The sequence below is a fragment of the Pinus tabuliformis genome, chromosome 8 (assembly GCF_031772625.1).
Source record: "Pinus tabuliformis cultivar Carrire ecotype Pingquan chromosome 8, CPIR1, whole genome shotgun sequence".
Classification (NCBI taxonomy): Eukaryota; Viridiplantae; Streptophyta; class Pinopsida; order Pinales; family Pinaceae; genus Pinus; species Pinus tabuliformis.
In genome coordinates, this window is record NC_142294.1 from 113,761,605 (window position 1) to 113,782,761 (window position 21,157).

Below are 21,157 nucleotides of genomic sequence, written 5' to 3' on the forward strand. Positions count from 1 at the left end.
TAAGAGATTCAAGGAAAGAAAAGATTACTTACTTTATCTATTAACATTTTCTCCTAGTCCCAAAAAATGAAGAAATAAATGCTTTGGTTAGTAGTAAGGTTTGTGGATGATAGGCCACTTACTCCTTTACTAATTAAGTTATGTGATTTGTAGAAAATTTTAGAAAAATAGTTAGAAAAACATATGTAGAATTTGACCACTTATTTTTCTCCCTAATCAAGATATGTGTGTATTGCAAATACAAAATGAAAAATACTCTAATTTCTCCACCAATTGAGGTTAGTAAAGCAACCAGGCATATTAAACAGTAAATCCAAAATGCAAAGGTGAAGGGAATTCACTAAAGTCCGCCAATGACCTGAGAAAAAAGAATATACAAGGCTCCTTTTTTTCTTTTTGGTGACTGCGAAGTTTATCCACACAGACGCACGCTCACATATGTTAGAGAAAAAGTCACGTGGGCAAGAAAATAAAAATAAAATTTCACTTATGTGGGCTCAGAACAGGTCCTTGAGGTTTCTAAAAAATCCAGAGATGTGTTGAGTGCCTTGTACAATGGTTGTGCAGAGAGAAGGTCATGCAAAAAAAATATTTAGCTTAATGAAAACACAACAATATGGTCGTCATTTCTATGGTATTGTTTTTGTGGAAATGGTGTACCAAATGACACCTCCTTGGTAGTTGATTATTCCTTAAAAAGGATCACAAACAAAATTGGTATTTTTAGTGGACAGACTTAAATAAAGACAAGACTTTAAATAGTGGAAACAATTCATACATAAATATAAACTAAACAAAGAGGTAAATACACAAACAATGCTCAATGGATAAAACAAGTCAACAAAATAATGGAAAAATCTCCCTTTATTGATTGTTGGTAGTAGAGGTTGAATACAATAGATGAATCTTAGACACTTGAAGAGAGTTCTTTGAGCTATGGTGCTACAAAATCCTCAGGAAGGGGGTGCTTTTCTTCAATCTCTTTCAAAATTTCTCCTCTCTCTCAAAGAAGTATGAAGACTCTCCAATGGTGGATTCCTCTTTTCTCACTAGGGTGATGGATTGCTTAGAAGCAATATGGCTAGAATGTTAGTTCTCTTCCCTTCTTTGGTTTCAATAATGGAATGGTGGTTTGCTCTAATAGAAATTTGGCCAACATAACAATGTCTCATATTTTGGCTCTCCCATGGCCTGTTTATATATAATTTTTTAATCCATCTTCCTCCTCTTGGTTCATGCATGATAATGACACATGAGTAGGAAAAAATAATTCCATTTAGGGTTTCATATCTCTAGGGCGACTCGAATTCGGTTGTACTAGACTAAGCTCATGTCAGAGAATTGGCCCCAAGTGTGTGGAGTGGTCCCAAATCATTTGGTTGTCCATTTCTGTGACCACATGACTTTTGAAGGATATTCTGCATGTGTGCGTTATCAAAGAAATAGCAACATGACATAAAAAAAATTATCTTTATAAACATTGGACCTTAGGAAAAATTTAATTTTTTAAACTTCATGATATATTCAACTAGAAAACATTCAACTGTGCATTATGTTGGACACCTTTTAGTGTCTTTTAGATTGTGCAAACATGTGTACAATTTTATGGTGTTAACAATTTTGGATGTTGTTGAGAATAGTCCACACACATCTTAGTGAACTATATCAAGAATCTCTTGTGCTCGATTGTCTTTATCATGAAAGAAATCTTTTTTGTACTTCCCCAATGTACACCCTTTGCATGTGTCTCTCTGCTCTAGTGTTCCCTTGGGAAATCCTGTAGAAATTTGTTGCATGATCTTCAAGGATCCATGGTGCAAGTGACCCAATATTCTATGCCACAACTCATCAATGTCTCGGTTCTGCACCCTCTATGCTTTAGTGCTCATAGTAGCGCATTTTTCTACATCTAATTTGTATAGCTTCTTCACCCGAACCCTGATCTGCTTCACCTGTCCTAAGGCTATGTGACGAAGGAAAGCCTTTTCCTTGCTAAATATAACATCATATCCATGGTCCTCCAACATGGAAACTAAAACCAAATTCTTCTTCAAACTCGGAACATACATGACATCTTTTGATGTGAGAGGAGAACTAGACTCCCTCTAAAAGGTAACAGTACCGATGTCATTCGTGTTGTACCTCCCATCATCTCCCATCTCGATGTGAATCTGGAGGTCCTTCTCCTCCAAGTCACTGAAGAACGTTTTGTTGTTGATCATATGGAATGAAGCTCCATTATCTAGGTACCACACACTACCCACCACGGATGTCACTATGCAAGTGATGAGGGTGAAATCCAGCTCAAATTTTGAAGCAAGATCTTCACCTGCTGCTCCTCCTAAGGGCTTCTCACTGACCTTGCTGTGCGGACACTTCGTAGCATAGTGTCCCAGCTCATGACAGTGAAAATTTTTAATCGTCAACATGTCCTTCTCCTTGCCACCCTAACTAGAATCTAATTTGTAATGGGATGACTTCCCCTTCCCTTTCTTCACATTTCCATCTAAGGCACAATTCTCCTCATCATCATGCTTGGATGAGGATCCATCTTTGGTGTTTCATTGAATCTCTTCTTGTACCAAGTTGGACCACAATCACTCCCACTTTGGTAGCTTCTCCCTCCATTAATTGAGTCCTGGTACTTGTGCCAGCTCTTGGGAAGGCCTAGAACTGCTAGGCTCACTAGATCGTCTTCAACAACTATAACACTGACACTTCCAAGCTCATCCCAACATTGGGTGAACTTAGTCAAGTACTTTGGTATTGTGTCACCCTTCTCCATCTTGATATTTCTGAGCTTCTCCTTCAGTTCCAGCTTCCTATGGTCATTATTGTTTTGAAATAGGTTTGTCAAGGCCTTCCACATTACAAATGAAGTTTCCTTACCATGGAGGTTTGAGACAATATGATCTCAAACTCCTTCTAGGATAATCCTTCTCACCTTTTCCACACACTTTCTCCACTTTGCTAGATCTCGAGCATCACCTGGCTTAGGAATATATTTGTCTATGAATTCCTTAAGCTCACTTTCTTCTAACACTACCTCTGCCATGTCCTTCCAATAAATATAGTTTTAACTAACCTCAAGGGAATATTCGAGTCTCAATCTGTAGAACGATATCATGTTGGATCTGAAGTATGATACTGCAAATTTGATTTCTCTTGCAAAAGACAAACTCATATTCTCCTCTCCTATAGTAATTTCAGCTCTGATACCATGTACAAATTCCTTGTAGATTCAAATTTCATATTGTGATATGCTAAAAAAATTGACTTGATTCTACTCTACTCATCGGCAGAAAGAATAATTGATTGATGAAATCACGAAGCTAAAAGAGAAATAATTCAATCACACATAACACAATAATTGTCTAGGGAGAGCCACAACTACAAACCCCTGCTATCTATATATTGCATTAATTAGAAAATATGAGAATATTATAATGATTTTCTCAAGCCCAAGAAACCTCTGCACTATCTCAATCTATCTCACTACTTCACAAACCATCTCAAGCCAATACTTAGCCAAATTTGTTGCCTGACAAGCTCCTATTTCCTTGCGCAGTTTCCTAGGGAATTAGCCCATATTTAATTTGAAAATTCCAAAAATATGAATTGTGCAATCCTCATAGACCTTCCTCTAATTGCATGCACCACTTGTACAATTCAGATGATCATACAACTGATAGTACAATGTCCCTGAACTCCAATCTCAATTAGGTTTTTCTCTGATCTTACATGAATAAGTTAATTATGAGTTAATCTTTAGTTTAGTGGTTGATCAGTGTTGGTTACACCCTACTAATAGATCTCCCACTAATTCCTCCATTAGTTGGAACTAGTTTAATTGAATTTAACTCGGTTAAATTGAATTAAATAATTACAACTCAAAATAAACTCAACCAGGGCCCCTAAAAAATAGAAAATACTCTACATGACTCTAGTTAGACTCCAAACTAAAATTAACTGAGACAACTAAGTCAAATTAACATATTAAATTTACAAGTTGTCATGAGAGGTGGAATTACAATTTAATTCCTAATTTAATTCAAGAACAAAATTAAACTAGGATTTTCTTGTTGCATTTTCAACAATATGGATGGTTTAGAAGGAAAAATAAAAAGGGACATGGAAGGTTTAAAAGTAGGCATGGAAGGGTTGAAAGAAGGTTTGACAAATTTTTTGTAGGAAAGGTTTCCTAATGGTGACAAGGTAGTCCATGAAACTCTTGATGAGAACAAAAGGAATGTGAATCATGATTTTAGAGACTCCAACCCAGGGATGAAGATAAACCATATTCCAAATATCTATATGATGAATTTTGATGGCAAAGATTTGGTAACATGGATACTACAGATAGAGCAATATTTTGATCTACATGATGTGCAACACATACAAAAGGTATGCATTGCATCTTTATATTTAGAACACAATCAGTTTGTATGGTATCGATGGATTTTTTCTCATAACCCACTTGTCACTTAGTCAATTTTTATAGAGGAAATGGTAGCACATTACGATGATACAAAGAGAAACACCTTCTTTACCTAATTGATAAATCTCAAACAAAAGAGTTCAATGGAAGAGCACATTGAGGACTTCCAAAAATTGAATACCATGGTAATTGATATTCTAGAGGAAAATAGGATTGATGTCTTCATAGGGAATTTAAAGGATAACATCCAACATGAGGTTCACCTTTAGGAACCTAATTCATTGGAGACAACATTCAAGGTGGCAAGAAAAGTTGAAAGAAAAATTATGGCAACAAGGAGTTCTAACACTCACAACTATAAATATGGAAGTGTTGTTGTTCCTTGTCTCCCACAACCTAGAAGGTTGGCACCATAACAACTGGAGGAAAAAAGAGAAAAATGGCTTTGTTATGGTTGAGATAGAAAATATATTAAAGGTCATAAGTGTGCAGAGAAGAAATTATTTTACATAGATTGTGAAGAATACAATGAAAGGGAACAAGAAACATCAAAAGAAGATGACATACACCAAGAAGCAACCCTAGATAAAGAAGCAATGAAACCGACCATATCTTGTAATGCATTTTCTAGAATTGCCACTCCTCAAACTCTTCAGATACAATGATATATCAAGAAGAAAAAAATAATAGTGTTGATTGACTCAGGTAGTGCCCATAATTTTATTCATTGTAAGATAGTCAAGGAATTGAATTTCTTTCTATATCCAACACCAGAGTGTTAAGTGATGGTTTCAAATGGAGGAACTGTAGGTTTTAACCCCGTACAGAAATTACTTGCATATGAATTCTAAAACACAGAAAATAAACAATGTGAGATCATAACACATAAACACAAAGATTTTCCCCTGGATCCCAAAACCGAGACTACCAAATTGATTTTTCATTATGTTCATTTCAATGTTACAATACATATTTATACACGCCGAAGCATCCAATACCATGGACCGAAAACCATCGCATCCAAAACCATGTGCGAAAACCATGCACAAAACCATAGGTAGGTCCACCCAACCTAATATAGGGTCCAAAAAAAATTTCCCTGGGGCGCTGCCCTGGACCCCGTAGAGGGGGGCTACCCACCCCCCTCAAACCCCTTGTGACCCCCCTGCTATGAAATAGACGCAACGAAGGGGGGGCACCGCCCCCCCTCTAACCCCCAGTTAACTACATTGGCTAGTCATGGAAAGAATATAACACAACCCAACATTCTCCCACTTATTGTTTTCTTTCCACAGGGGGCCACGGGAGAGCTTAGTCATTTATCCAGCCCTGCAACACCCATTGTTTCTCTACACCAAGAGAACTTCTCAAGCTCACAGATTTTGTCAATGCATCTGCAGTATTCCTCAAAGTGTCCACCTTTACCAACAATACCTTTTTGTCTTCTATCATATCCCTCACAAAGTGATACTGGACATCAATGTGCTTTGTCTTTGAATGATAAGAAGGGTTATTTGCCAAGAAAATTGCACTTTGGCTGTCACAGTCTATCCTTATAGCTCCCTGTACTAACCCCATACTTGAACACAATCTCTGCAACCACACTGGTTCCTTGCTTGCACAAGTGACTGCCATGTATTCTGCCTCTATAGTTGATAGTGCCACTACAAATTGTTTCTTACTCATCCAACTGACTGCACCTCCAAATAGGTTAAACACATACCCACTTGTAGATCTTCTCTAATCCAGATCTCCAGCCCAGTCTACATCAACAAAGCCATGAATATGCAAAACTTTGTCCAATCCTAGTGTTCCTTGGTAGCACAAACTATAATCACTAGTTCCACGCAAATACCTAAAGACCCGCTTTATTGTTGTCCAATGCTTCTTCCCTGGTTTTGACATAAACCTTCTCAATACTCCCACTATATGTGCAATGTCTGGTCTAGTATAGACCATCGCATACATCAGGCTACCGACTGCACTGGCATATGGAACACGAGACATGTCCTTGTCCTATTCTTGTGTCTTGGGACACTGTTCAGAAGATAACTTCACCCCTACAGGAATAGGAACCTTCACCGATTTACTATCTTGCATATTAAACCTTTGCAGTATTGTCTCGACATACTTCCTCTGGTTTAACCAGAGCTTCCTCTTTGCCTGATCTCTTTTAATTTCCATGCCCAAAATTTAGTTTGCAGCACCAAGATCTTTCATGTCGAATTTGGAGGACAATTGGGTCTTCAAATCCTAGATAATTTCTTTGTCATTTCCAACCAGCAACATATCATCCACATACAAGACCAAATAGATAACACGGTCACCAATTAATTTAAAATACACACAGTGATCTGCTTTTCTTTTGGTGAAACCAAGCCCTCGTATAAATGTATCAAATTTATGATACCACATCCTTGGTCACTGTTTTAACCCATACAAAGACTTCTTTAACTTGCATACCAATTCTTTCTTACCCTTCACCACAAAACCTTCAGGTTGCTTCATGTAGATCTCCTCTTCCAAATCCCCATGAAGAAATGTTATCTTCACATTCATCTGTTCTACCTCAAAATCAAAAGTAGCAGCAACAAATAAAAGTAATCTAATAGAAGCTACCCTGGCAACAGGAGAAAAAATATCACCAAAATCAATTCCCAGCACCTAGGAATAGCCTTTTGCTACCAATCGATCTTTGTATTTCTCCACCTTTCCTTCTACATTTGTCTTCTTCTTGAACACCCATTTGCTGCTAATGGGTTTTCTTCCAGCCAGCAACTCCACCAGATCCCAAGCCTCATTTTTGTGCAAATATTCCATTTCATCAACCATGGCCTCTTTCCAGAGTTTTCCATCCTCTGAATCTACTACTTCCTTCACAGTTCTGAGATCATCATCAGTAAAAGATAAAGAAAAATTTGAACAGAAAGCATATGGACTATACCTTTCTGGTAGCTTTCTTTCTCAAACTGATCTTCTCACACCTGTAGTTTGTGGCTCTTTGTCTTTTGATTTGTCCTCTACTGTAGAGTCTAGTTCTTCCTCGTTAAGCTCAAACTCTATCTTCTCAGGTTCCTTTGATGGTACTTCATGTTTAATAACATTTTTCACCTCTCTGAATACCACATATCGGTTGTACACAACCTTCCTTGTTACTGGATTCCAAAGTTTATAACCCTTTAAACCGTCCTTATACACAATAAAGATGTAATTTTTAGATTTACTATCGAACTTGGTTCTTTTCTCCTTTGGAACATGTACATATGCATCACATCCAAATACCATCAAATGTGAAAGAGAGGGTTTCTTACCAATCCATACCTCTTGTAGAGTCTTATCCTCCAACATTGATGAAGGTGATATGTTGACCAGGTAAGATGTTGTCTCCACTGCCTCTATTAATTCCTGTCCTAACCCGGCACCACTGAGCATGCTTCTTTCCCTTTCCATCAACGTCTTGTTCATTCTTTCTGTAACTCCATTTTTCTCAGGTGTGTATGGAGTAGTCTTCTATCGTGATATACCACACTTCTTACATATTTCTTCAAATTCTTTGAAGAAAAACTTTCCACCATTGTCTGACCTCAACACCTTTATTTTCTTCTCTGTCTGGTTTTCCACCAGAGCCTTAAATTCTTTAAACCTGTCAAAGACTTCAGATTTCTTATTAAGAAAATATATCCATGTATTCCTTGAGAAGTCATCTATAAATGATACATAGTACTCAGACTTACCTACTGATGGAACCTTCATAGGTCCAAACACATCACTGTGCACAAGCTCTAATATTTGTTTTGCCCTCTTACCACCAGAGGGGAAATTCACCCGATTCTACTTGGCATATACACAATTTTCACAGAAATCAAAATCCATAGATCTATTACTCATACCTTTATCATGAAGTATTCGAAGGCCCTTCTCTCCAATATGTCCAAGCCTTTGATGCCACGGCATGGTCTTCTCTCCAGAGACCACTAGATTTTCTACTCCACTTTCAGGAACCACAGAACTGTTGCACCCATCAATAACAGTGCTACCTTGCAGCTTGTACAAATTTCCAATTCGAACTCCCACATCAATACCAGTGTTCCCCAAATCATCTTGCAGGTATCCTTTTCGAACACTGTTTTTACACTTGCATCATCCAACCTGCTTACGGAAACCAGATTTCTAGCCAATGCAAGAATATGCAGAACACCCGGAAGTGTTCTAACCCTTCCACCTTGCAACTTCAACTTTACTTTTCCACGACCAATGATTCTAGCCTTCCTATCATCCACCAAGAAGACATCACCACCATCATATTTCTCATACTCATAGAACCACTCTCTATGGGGAGTGAAGTGAAAGGATGCACCTGAGTCGATCAACCATGCCTCATGATCTACATGTGTACTTGAAGAAGCCAAGTACACATCCCCACCTTCATCTGAGGTGGTTTTTGCCTCTGCAAAAGGAGTATCATGAGATCCCTTTCCTTTGTCAGGAGCTTTAGATTTACAGTCCCTTTTGTAGTTCCCTTCCTTTTCGCATTTCCAGCACACCACCTTTACAGGTTTTCCCGGAGATTTAGATCTCCCACTCAATGACTTATTTTTGTTTCTGTTCTGGGACCGTCCTCGTACAGACAAGGCATCACCATTTTAGCTCTCCATATTTTTCCACCTCATCTCCTCCATCAGCAAGGATAAGACTATTTCATCAAAATGCAAGGCAGTTGCATTGCTACCTATTGCAATAACCAGAATATCCCACAAATCTGGTAGAGAACACAACAAATTGATGCAGTTATCTTCATTTGAAATTTTAATATCAATAGATAACAATTGACTTACCATAGTATTAAATGCGTTCAGATGTTCTTTCATCGAGTCTCCATCTTTCATCCTCAGGTTATACATCTTTTTCCGTAGGAACAGTTTATTCATCAGAGGCTTAGATTTGTACAAAGTCCCTAACCTGTCCCACAAAGCCTTCACCGTAGCTTCCCCTCATACATTCAATAATAATGAATCTGAGACACACAATCGTATTGTGCTCTTAGCCTTCCGATCCAACTTCTTCCATTCTTCATCGAACACTCCCATTGGTTTAGTATTTGGATCTACCGCGATCCACTTATCTTTATCCACCAACAGATCCTCCATCTTGAGTTTCCATAACTCAAAACTCTGACCATTAAATTTCTTGATCTTTATCTTTCCACTGCTCACCATCTTCTTTCACCACCAGAATCGATCCCGCAGATCTCCCACTAAACAGGGTCTACTACAGTCCCGAGCGAAACCCCTCAGCAACAAAGGCGTCCCCTTGAAGCCAAAATAGCTCTGATACAAAATGTAGGTTTTAACCCCATATAGAAATTACTTGCATAGGAATTCTAAAACACAGAAAATAAACAATGCGAGAGCATAACACATAAAACACATATACATAGAAATTTTTCCCTAGATCCCAAAACCGGGACTACCAGATTGATTTTTCATTATGTTCCTTTCAATGTTACAATACATATTTATACATGTCGAAGCATCCAATACCATGGACTAAAAACCATCGCGTCCAAAACCACAAACCAAAAACCATCGTGTCCAAAACCATGGACTGAAAACCATCGCGTCCAAAACCATGTGCAAAAACCATGCACAAAACCATAGGTAGGTCTGCCCAACCTAATATAGGGTCCAAAAAAAATTTCCCTGGGGCGCTGCCTTGGACACCATAGAGCGGGGCTACCTAGCCCCCTCAAACCCCCCGGATAGGGGGGGCTACCGCCCCCCTGTGACCCCCCCGCTGCGGAATCGGCGCAACGAAGGGGGAGCTCTACCCTCCCTCTAACCCCCCGGTTAACTACATTGGCTAGTCGTGGAAAGAATATAAAACAACCCAACAGGAACTATAAATTTCTCTAGAAAGTGTCATAATATCAAGCTAACCATGGGGGAATATGTATTGAATAGTCCAATTATTTCCATTTCAATGGGTGGTGTCGATGTTATACTAGGAGTCCAATGGTTACAATCTTTGGGGATGATAATTTTTAATTTTCAAGAAATTTTCTTGAAAGTTTTTTGGGAAGGAAAGGAAATTGAATTAAGGGGTACCGCAGGGAAACTAGGGAAGATAGTCAGCTCTAATTTCATGGAAAATATTTTGAAGAAAGAAAAATGGAGTGTAATTGCACAATTATGCTCACTAGAGGTTCAAATATCAAAATAATCCATTTATGCAAATCTCCAAAAAGTCTTGGAAAATCATTCCAAGGTATTTGAGACTCTCAAAAGCCCCCCACCTATTTGTGATTATGATCATGCTATTCACTTGATTCCATGAAGTTTTCCTACAAACGTCGGGACTTACAGGTATTCCTATGCCCAAAATAGTGAAATTGAACATATGGTTGCAAAAATGCTATAGGTCGGTATAATTCAACCTAACCAAATTTATTTCTATATTCCAATATTATTGGTGCACATGAAGGATGGATCATGGTGTATGTGTATGGATTATAGGGAGATCAACCTGCTCACTATTAAAGATAAATTTCCCATTCCTGTGATTGATGAATTGTTGGATGAATTACATGGAGCAATTTACTTCACCAAGTTGGATATTCGTTTAGGATGTCATCAAATTAGAATGAAGACTGAAGACATTCTGAAAACAACATTCATAACTCATGAAGGTCATTATGAATTTTTGGTCATGCCTTTTGGCCTTACTAATGCACATTCCACATTTCAAGGTTTGATGAATTCCATTTTCAAACCCTTAGAAAATTTGTGTTAGTATTTTTTGATGATACACTAATCTACAACAAGTATTAGAAGGATCATGTTCAACATGTTGATACAGTGCTCAAACTATTGGAGGAGAAACAATTATATGCAAAAACTTCCAAATGTTTCTTTGGAGTATAGGAGGTGGAATATTTGGGTCATATTGTATCTCATAAGGGTGTTAAGGTAGACCCTAACAAAATTAAAGCCATTAAGGAATGGAAAATCCCCACAACCCTAAAGAATATTCTATGATTTCTTGGGTTGACAGGGTATTATTGCAAGTTTGTTAGGAATTATGGGAGAATAGTAGCACCTCTAACAACATTAGTGAAGAAAGATGCATTTTCTTGGATTCTAGAAGCAAATAAGGCATTTGAACATCTTAAAGAGGCAATGTGTCAAGCACTGGTCTTAGCTACACCAGACTTCAAAAAAACCTTTTTTGGGGAATGTGATGCCTCAGGAAATGTTATTGGTGTTGTTTTAATGCAGGAAGGAAGACCCATTTATTTTAAAATTTCTCCAATCAAGGGAAATTATTTACACAAACCTATTTTTGAGAAGGAAATGTTGGAAATACTACATGCACTAAAGCAATGGTAAAAACAATTCATGATAGCCTTAAATACCTTTTGGAACAAAGATTATCTTCAGAAGAGCAACAAAAATGGGTCACAAATATATTGGGCTATGACTTTGAAATCATCTACATAAAACAGAAGAAAAATTTTGTTCTAGATGCACTCTCGAGAAAGGATGAGGATGTGGAAGCATTACTCTATGCCATTTCTATTATCCAACCTAATTGGATGACTGAAGCAAGGGATGAATGAAAGAATGAAGAAGAGGTGTTGAAACTCATTCAAAATTTGCAGCAAGATCCCAGTACATCTGATACTTGGGTTGAGGTGCATACTTTATGGATTTTGGTTCTAGACCTAGATACATATGTCCAAGAGAAACACTAGGGAAGGTAAACAACTTGGCACACATGTTGATTAGCATTGGGTGAAAGTGGAAATGTGGCATATAACCAGAGGAGTAGCACCTTGGATGAGGACACTTGGAGAATGATCTATTATGTAAGAGGGGACATTGGACTACAACTTTCTACATAATGTACCATCTCGAAGGAGGATCGTTGTGTGAAAAAGGAATAATGCTTGGAGGGTGAACCACCATGATGTTTGGTAAAAATATAGCATGACACTCATCATCCTTGTACTATAAAGAGCTCTATATGGTATTTCCTTGTTGACTTAGGTCTAGGATTACTTATGTGGACCTATTTTATGTTGTGTGTTGGCCTCCTTCAATATTCCATATAAATGGAGCAGAGAGACATTTTCATTACTCACTATTGATGTACTCATTATTCTATGTTTTTAATTTCCTTGGTGAATACTTTCTAGGATAAAGACCTAGATTTTATGATATAAATCCAAGACATGACACAAAGATGAATTCTAATTATGGGGATGAGCTCGGGTCTTAGTGCTTGTGTGAAGCACTAAGAGAAGAAGACCTAGGGTTTTTGTGATATCAACCCTCTATTAAGAGCACAAAGGGAGAAAGGAGTAGATGATTCTTGGAGCTTGGTGTGATGGTTAGCTTGAAGAAGACTTCGGACTTATGTCAATGTACTTTTCATATTCCATTGAAACATAGTATAGTGGCCTTACTGCTTATGTAATTCAAAAGGAAAAGACCTAAGGTTTGTAGGATGCAAACCCTAGATGGACAAGAAGTGATCTGGATTAGATCATTATATTGTTTGTCATCCATCATGATGCTTTCATAGTGGAAAAAGTGGAGGAATCAACTCACATGATTTTTTTTACTAGAAGGATGAAGTTAGGCAAAACAAGGTTTGAAACCTTCCAGGAGCATTTTGAGGCATCAAACAACATTTTTTAGGGGTAAAAAAATTCCACTTTAGTGTGGCACCTTTTTTCCCTATTCTACACAAAGAGACCTTTCCAATGGTGTAAGAATCACTTCAATTGGAGTTTGTATTCTAAATTTATGCCATTTAGAATTTGACCTTCGTATTTTCACCACCATAATTTGAGAGGATGCCATGTCAGCCCCCATTATTCATGAAAAATGGGCTATCCATGTGATTATGATGTAAAATACTCTAAAAGATTCTATATTGTAACTTTGGTTAAGAGTTGAGGTAGTCAAACCTAACCATTAGTAGGCTATCGAGTTGTGTTATAACCAGGCCACTAAGAGGGAAAAGGGTTCCATTTTTTTTACTGCATTTGTTCCATAGTTGAGCAAAAATAGCGAAGAGGGATAGGAGGTCGAGCACATCAAGAGGATTTGTGCATTGTAGCAATCCACATGCCATCACTTATACTTCTTTGTACTCAAAACCATATTTATGTTTAGAGAAAGAGAGTGGAGTGACCTCACCTTCCAGTTGGGTTTTTCTCCCAAAAGGGTTCTCTAGGTCATTTCATGTGCCAGATGTGCATGAGATTTTATTTTTCCGTTCTATATTTTTTGCATAATTTTAAATTCATGTGCATTTACTATTAACAATAAATCTACAAATCCAAAAATCTAACAAAACTATAATAGTGTAGAATTTCATATTTTAAATATAATTTTATCAGAATTGTTGTGATGAACTATCCAGTGGAATATCCATGACAGTTTACAGATCAAGAAACATGGTAGAAGAGACTTCATTAGATCATTGTATATTTTTGGTGAGCATGTCTTGAGTCTTTGTACTTCTCTCGATGTAAGGAAGGAAGGTGTTGGGATTTCTAAGAGGAAAAAAATGGAGGCTTAACGTGTTAGGGTTGAAATCCTTGTGTGAGAAGGACCTATGGGTTGTAAACAAAGAAACCCTAGAGGAGATTTGGAGTGTTTTTCTTGTGGAGCATGTGTGAGGCAAGCTTGGAGAAAGACCAAAGGTGGACTTGTTGGTGTTGATGCCATCTTCTTATTGATCCCTTGGGGTGGCTATGAGTAGATAAGAATAATCTTGTTGTTGAGCCCTAGGAGTAGCTTAGTGTGATAACTTCCTACGTCATATATTCTCATTTGGGTTTTTTGTTTATGGTGGACACCTTAGGTAGGGTTTAGATTCATTGGATAGTCCTAGTTTGCGATAAGCTTAAAAAAATTGTACCATTTTATGACAAATTGTTGGTATGTACTTGCACTTCATCATTTTGTATATGTGAAGTGTATTTTATTGCCCAAACTTTGTGTACTTGGGAATTTGAAATTCATCTTATGGAGTCTAATGGTGTTGGACTAATTTCAAGTATTGGTTATTTCTACTCATACATAACAATGAGTAGATTTTGTTGAGTGGATGGACCACTAAATAGAAATTAAGAAGGTATATAATTTTTTGCTGTAACAAACTTATTGGATATAAGTAATTTTCATATATGTTATATGTTGGAAATGGTATACACAGTTCCCTTGAAATACATTTATTTAGTGTTTATTTTATTGGGCTTATTGGGCCACTTCATGTATGTTGAGAAATGGCAACAAGAAATTCTAGTTTAATTTGTCCTTGAATTAAATTGTGAATTAAAATCGAATTATATTCTCATAGCAATTTGTAAATAGTTATTTAAGTTTAATTAACTTAGGAATTTTGAGTTGAAATTCTTTCTGTAGTCATTTAAGTGTGATCCCTAAATTTTAGGGGTCCAGGATGAATTTATTTGAGTTGTAATTAGACAATTCAGTTTGACTGAGTTATAGTCAGTTAAACTAGTTCTAACTATTTATGGAACTAGTAGAGGTCTAGTAGTGAGTTGGTGCAGTGGTGCATCCTCAGTACTACTCCAGCTAACTGGAGATTTATTCAAGAGAAACTCATGCATGTCAGTTAAGAGAAAGGCCCAATTGAGACTAGAGTGCAAGGATAGTGTATTATTAGTTGTATGATTTTCTGAGTTGTACATATCATGCATGCAATTAGTTATGGACCTAAGTTTGGATTTTCCAGTTTTGGAAAAAGGATTTCTCAATTAAATATGCGTCGATCCTCCTAGGAATTGTGCAAGGAAATAGGAACTTGGCAGGCAACAAAATTGGCTAAGTGTTGGCCAGAGTGGGCTTGTGAGGTAGAGAGTTGATTATACTTATGCAGGGATTGTTTTAGTGAGAACAAGCATTGTATTTTCATCTTGGGCTTTTGATTAATGCAATACAGATAGTCAGGGTTTTGAGCAGTTGTTTTCCCTAGAGAAATATTGTGTTATGTGCGATTGATTATCTTCCTCTTGCTGATTATTGTTTTCATCGATCTATTGGTTTTCGTTGTTGAAAGTAGAGTAGATTCTTGTCTTGTGTTTTAGAAAATTACATGAGTTGTTGAATCTACAAAAAATTCTACAATGTATTTGGTTGGAGAGAAGTGAAATATAATAAATCGGGAGAGCCCCAAGCTTGATGTGAAACAAATTTTTGATATTTACATTGTATCAAAGCTAATTAAAATGAGATTACCTTCTTGTTGATCTACATAATGTGTATTTTAGTTATTGAAATAGTGAGAGGTTTTTGGATGGTGAAACCCTAGTTGTTGGAGTCACGATTTCCGTTACACCAAAACCCACAGGTATTAGTAAACAGTCACATCGCTAGTGTTAAGCACATGCCACGAAACACACGGGGAGCATTGGATTATCCTTCTACACTGCCATTAATGGGGAGCCCAACAATCTCACCCCCCAATGCAAGCCAGGTGTGTTTCGAACTCGAGACCTTTGGCTCTGATACCACTTGTTGGAGTCACGATTGTCATTACACCAAAACCCGCAGGTGTTAGTAAATAGTCACATCGCTAGTGTTAAGCACATGCCACGAAACACACGGGGAGTGTTGAATTATCCTTCTACACCGCCATTAACAGGGAGCCCAACACTAGTATCCTTGAGATAAGCACTTGCAACCATAAAGGGTTTGATGGGTTTAAGCCCTAGTTTCTTTGACAATAGTAAGAGGCGCAATCAACCATCACGTTTGTGAGAGGCATCACTTTCTTAGAAGTTCTATGATTGACATAAGAATCATGGTATGTTAAAATTTATATAATGTTGTGAGCCATGTCTCTTAACCAATATGAGAATGAAAGTTTAATTCAATAAATCGAAAGATTGAGGTATTGTCAAATATTTCCACAGATGATTAATACTCAAATGAGGACTCAACCCCATTTTAATTAATCACTTGAACTGACCGATTCAATTCCTTACAAAAGAAAGGCAGATCCAATTCCTGAAAAAAAAGTAACTCTCTTGAATCACCCAAGACCATTAAATTGTTTGGTAATAAAGCAGTATTATTTATAAAAACCAATGTACATCTTTGCTTACTGCATGTATTTCATTACAATTTTGATTTCGAATTAGTTTTTCCTATGGAGGTATCGATAATTTGGTCATCCTGATTAGGTTCGGATTTAGATATGGCCGGCTTAGCAGTTATTAGCCCCTCCACCGCCTCCACTGCATTCTCTATGCTTGTCTCCACAATATTTTCAGTCGAGGTAACCTGAACCCACCACAGTTTAAGCAATTATCTCATTAGCAAATAAACTATCTCTTAATTGTGTTTAGATTTAATGCTTCTTGATTTTTGATATTTGACAACTCAGTGTGATATCAATGTGTTTAGATTTAATGCTTCTTGATTCTTGATATTTGACAAAATCCCAAATTAAAAACCATCCACTGTCTGTTAAAACAGATAGATATCCATTAAAAAAATGATAGATAACCAAAATAACAAATGGAATATATACCTTGTGAATGAATTCCTCAGTATTGTGGGCTTTTTTAATCACTTCCTCTGACAGATGCTCAACAAAATGGGCCGCTTTATTGATGGCCCCCTCCTGAGGAAACTCTTCTGCTATGTCTTCACATATCTCCTCTGTCATGGTGGCCACTTTCTCTGCTGTCTCTGCCACATCTTCAACTATTTCCACTACTTTCTCCACATCCCCTACATAGTTTTTATATCAAAATGTTTATCATTTTTCATTCACTGATAAATTAATGGTGAAAAGTTGGCACCTGCAACACCAGACAATTATCTTTTTCTTACAGACAAAAGGCGTACCTTCTATTTTCAAGATAGCAGGGGACTTGTACCCTCTCCATAAGGTTATTATAGTGCAAAAGAGCGATCGTAGCCTGTGAGGATTGAAAACATAAAATACAATAAAAAAAATTCAGGAATTTGGTCAATTAATGTGAGGTGAAATGACTTTGTTACATTTTGAACATGAAAGGCTATATATTTATGTCAATCTAAAGTGAATGCACAGGGAGGAGATTTTATTTAATATAGTTTTAGTGGCAATTTTAAGATGGTATGAAATAGGTTTATTTAAATTAAATTTGGTGAAGAAGATAATAGTCATCAACTGAAGTGAATGTACAGGGAAGAGATTTGATTTTTTTTAACTGGAAAGTTTATAGTTTTGGTGACAATTTTAGGATGATATAAAATATGTTTATTTAAATTAAATTTGGTGAAGACGATAATAGTCATGTATAGGGAAGAGATTTTTTTAATTGGAAATTTTATAGTTTTGATGGCAATTTTAAAATAGTATAAAATATGTTTATTTAAATTAAATTTGGTGGAAAAAATAAGAGTATATCTATATATATGGGGAAGAGATTTTCTTTAAATTTACAATGACAATTTTAAATTAATACAAAATGAGTTTATTTAAATTAATTTGAGGAAAAAAATAATAGTCAATTAGACCTGATGTAAAATCTATCTATATATATAATCTCTGTCATTAATTATTACAGAATGAAATTGGCATCATCCATATCCATATATATATATATAATCTCTCTGTACACGTGGTTATTGTGAGTGGTTAGGGACGGTCGTTCATAGCCTCCTCGCCCAGGTTTGACTCATGGTGTGTGTAACGCTGCTCTGCAGTCTGTATATCTGCTTACTTCCACGATATGTGTTGTATCTGCTCGCTTTCAGTGAATATATGTAATATTCTTCAGGGGGATGCACTCCTCCCCCCTCCGAAAAATTGTCATTAATCATTACCGAATGAAATTGGATTTTATAGATATTGAAAAGCATCAACCAGATAATACAAGTTTTGGGGATGGTTTTTTTAGCTGTACTGTCTTATTTTGATGGGAGATAGTTTGTAGTAGGGAAAAAAAGATTTTTATGTGAATAGTAGATTTTAGAATATTTTAGAAATTTGATGAACAAAAACAAGTAAGTTTTGGAATATTAATAATTATATATTAAATTAACTTTCTGAGTTTATTCATATGCATCATATTTGAAAACATTTGGAAAAAAAAACTAACAAAAGAGGTTTTCCAATCCCATCCCAATTAAGATGATCTCATCAATTTCTCCATTAAATGAAATCACAAATCCATAGCTAAAAGAGGTTTTCCAATCCCATCCCAATTAAGATGATCTCATCAATTTCTCCATTAAATGAAATCACAAATCCATAGCTATATTCATTTGTTCATATCCATCATATTTCAAAATATTTGAAAAAAAAACTGGCAAAAGAGTTTTTCCAATCCCATTTGAAAAAAAAATTGGAAAAAAAAACTGGCAAAAGAGTTTCCCCAATCCCATCCCAATTAAGATGATCTCCTCAATTTCACCATTGAATGAAATCACAAATCCATGACAATATTCATTCACAGAGATATATATTCATCTACAGTACTAATGCATATAACTGAATAAACATAGTGAGCACTTCTCAAGACATTTCATGGATAACTGACCCGTGTGGGATAAACCAAAATGTATTATTTGCTTGTCCGTGAATGTTTATGCCTCTGGACCTGCAATTTTAGGGACTCATAATTATTAAGATGAATAAATAAAAAACAGGACTGGCTGCAAATAATATTTATTAGCACAAGAATCCCACCTGTTTTGCATTGAAACTTCTGTACCCTTTGTATGTCTCTGTGCATTCAAGTCATCAGACCGGTGCCTTGATATGCATAAATTAAGTCCCACAGACTTAGAGGGCCTCAATGTTTTCGAGAGAGCGCCATTGGCAAATGGCGGGCGCCTGATATTGTGAAGGCCAAAACGTGCAGGGGAAGAATATAATCTCGGCCGATTGCAGGGATTCAGTTTGTAAATCTCAGATGCATTAATTGTGGATTGGACAATAGACCAGGTGTTGACAGAAGCAGAAGGGCCTGGTCTAATGAATGATTTATACAGATGGGTACTCATCTCTACAGATACAGGGGATGTTCGAAGCAGAAGGGTGTGGTCAGATGATTGGTTTACAGAGATGGGTACTCATCTCTTCTTATTGGACCACTGATCATGATATAGATTTTGAGGAAGAACTGTCAATGGCTTTCCTCCATATGAATACGGTACAAGCACAAAAGAATTGTGGAATATGTATGAGTTTGTGTGAAGCGTGGGCAAACAGGTAGAGTGTAATTTATCTGGATGGTTGGTTTTGGGGCCAGTCAGTTGAATGTTGAATTTATCTGGATGGCTGGTTTTGGAAATATTTTGGAATTTTTCCAGGGTAAGTTGAATTAATTTTTGGTTGATTTTGGGAATATTTTAGAATTTTGATTCTTCACATCTCAATAGCTAGGTTATTAAAGATGGGGATTTTTGACTAATTGAGCTAATTTTTAGGGCTTTCCTAACTATAATTGAATGGTTTGGTGTAAACATGATATGTTTTGGAGTTTTTATTTGTGGGAATTTAGGCAAAAACTTTTTGGTGAAATTGATCTTTGTTGTTTAAAATATGTTTTTGATAGCATATATGGGTTCAGCGCAATGAAAAAACAGTTGGCACTCATATTGTGGAGAGTTCACAACTTAAGCTTGTGATTCCAACAAATTCTTGCAGGATTCTGGGTTAAAAAGACCTGAAACCTTCCAAAACATATAACAGATAGACTACTGCTAATTGAATTGCAGATTTTAGATTATTTTGAAAATTCAAAAGTGAAAATTCTTCAAAAAATTGACAAAGCGAAGTCAAATACAAATAGTTGATTTTGTTTTGGTTTATCTAATTGTGAGGTGCCCTAGTGGGGTAAATATGTTTTAATATGTTGTAATGTAATGTTAACTTGTTGACTAAGTCAAATTACATAAAAATAAAAAATAAAAAATTAAATTAAATAAAAAGATTAATATAATATAAACCGGTTAACTTGGTAAAAATAAAATAAAAAGAAAAAAATTATAATAAAATAATGATATAAAATAAAATAATAATAGAAATAAAAATAACCATGGTATTGATCCATGATATTCATATGGAATATAGCTTATTTAAAGGGAAAAATTAAACCAGCCTAGATCCATCTTAACTTCGAATCTACCAAGGGTCGAGAGATCAAATCTATTGATATGCAAGCTTCTTTTAAAATGGAAAAAAAATTATCTCTAAAATTAAGATAGATCTAAACTAAATTTTAAAATATTCCAAAATTTATTTTATTTTAATTTATTTCTAAAATATTCCAAAATTGATAACCAAAATAAAAATCTCAGAAATTAGGCTTTAAATAATTTTATAAAAATATTTAAAACCTTCGGAACACATGAATAACCTCTATTAAAACCTTCACCCATATTGATGATAATAATAGTGGTTAACGTCCACTAAAACTAAACATATAAATAACCATATATATTTAAATAGATAAAATTATAGTATTTTGTTTTTTTTAAATTGCAATTTCAATCATTAAAACCCACTCCACAAATAACTTCCCACCATTAACGAATAAGTCATTAAAGAGTTGACGTGGACGCTTGAAACTCTGCTGTGTTGTGTTATGTTGGTAGCGTGTGAAATTTGTTGTTTTAACATTCAAGCAAATTGAATTTGTGTTTTGTGTAACAACCACGGAAGCTTCGGTTTGTCAAATAT

The 21,157-nt window shown here is 36.0% G+C and overlaps 1 protein-coding gene across 1 annotated transcript; it reads right to left on the bottom strand.

Annotated features, from left to right (window-relative positions):
* Positions 1 to 16,508: 16,508 nt before the first annotated feature.
* LOC149234387 (uncharacterized) lies at positions 16,509 to 19,671 on the bottom strand. The gene is made up of 5 exons (XM_089461160.1): positions 19,160 to 19,671; positions 19,011 to 19,070; positions 17,329 to 17,402; positions 17,009 to 17,211; positions 16,509 to 16,758 (listed from the first exon to the last, which is right to left on the bottom strand). Exons 1-5 carry the CDS (start codon positions 19,474 to 19,476, stop codon positions 16,594 to 16,596), a joined length of 819 nt encoding a protein of 272 aa, XP_089317286.1. The 5' UTR covers positions 19,477 to 19,671; the 3' UTR covers positions 16,509 to 16,593.
* Between the last annotated feature and the right edge of the window lie 1,486 nt (positions 19,672 to 21,157).

What these genes read in the sequence shown, in the direction of transcription:
- LOC149234387 (XM_089461160.1), bottom strand. Translation starts at nt 19,476, where the DNA reads ATGAGTACCCATCTGTATAAATCATTCATTAGACCAGGCCCTTCTGCT. An exon ending in TTTTGGTTTATCCCACACGG is followed by an intron (nt 17,403 to 19,010) that starts GTCAGTTATCCA and finishes CAATCCTCACAG; the next exon opens with GCTACGATCGCTCTTTTGCA. An exon ending in TGCTATCTTGAAAATAGAAG is followed by an intron (nt 17,212 to 17,328) that starts GTACGCCTTTTG and finishes AAAACTATGTAG; the next exon opens with GGGATGTGGAGAAAGTAGTG.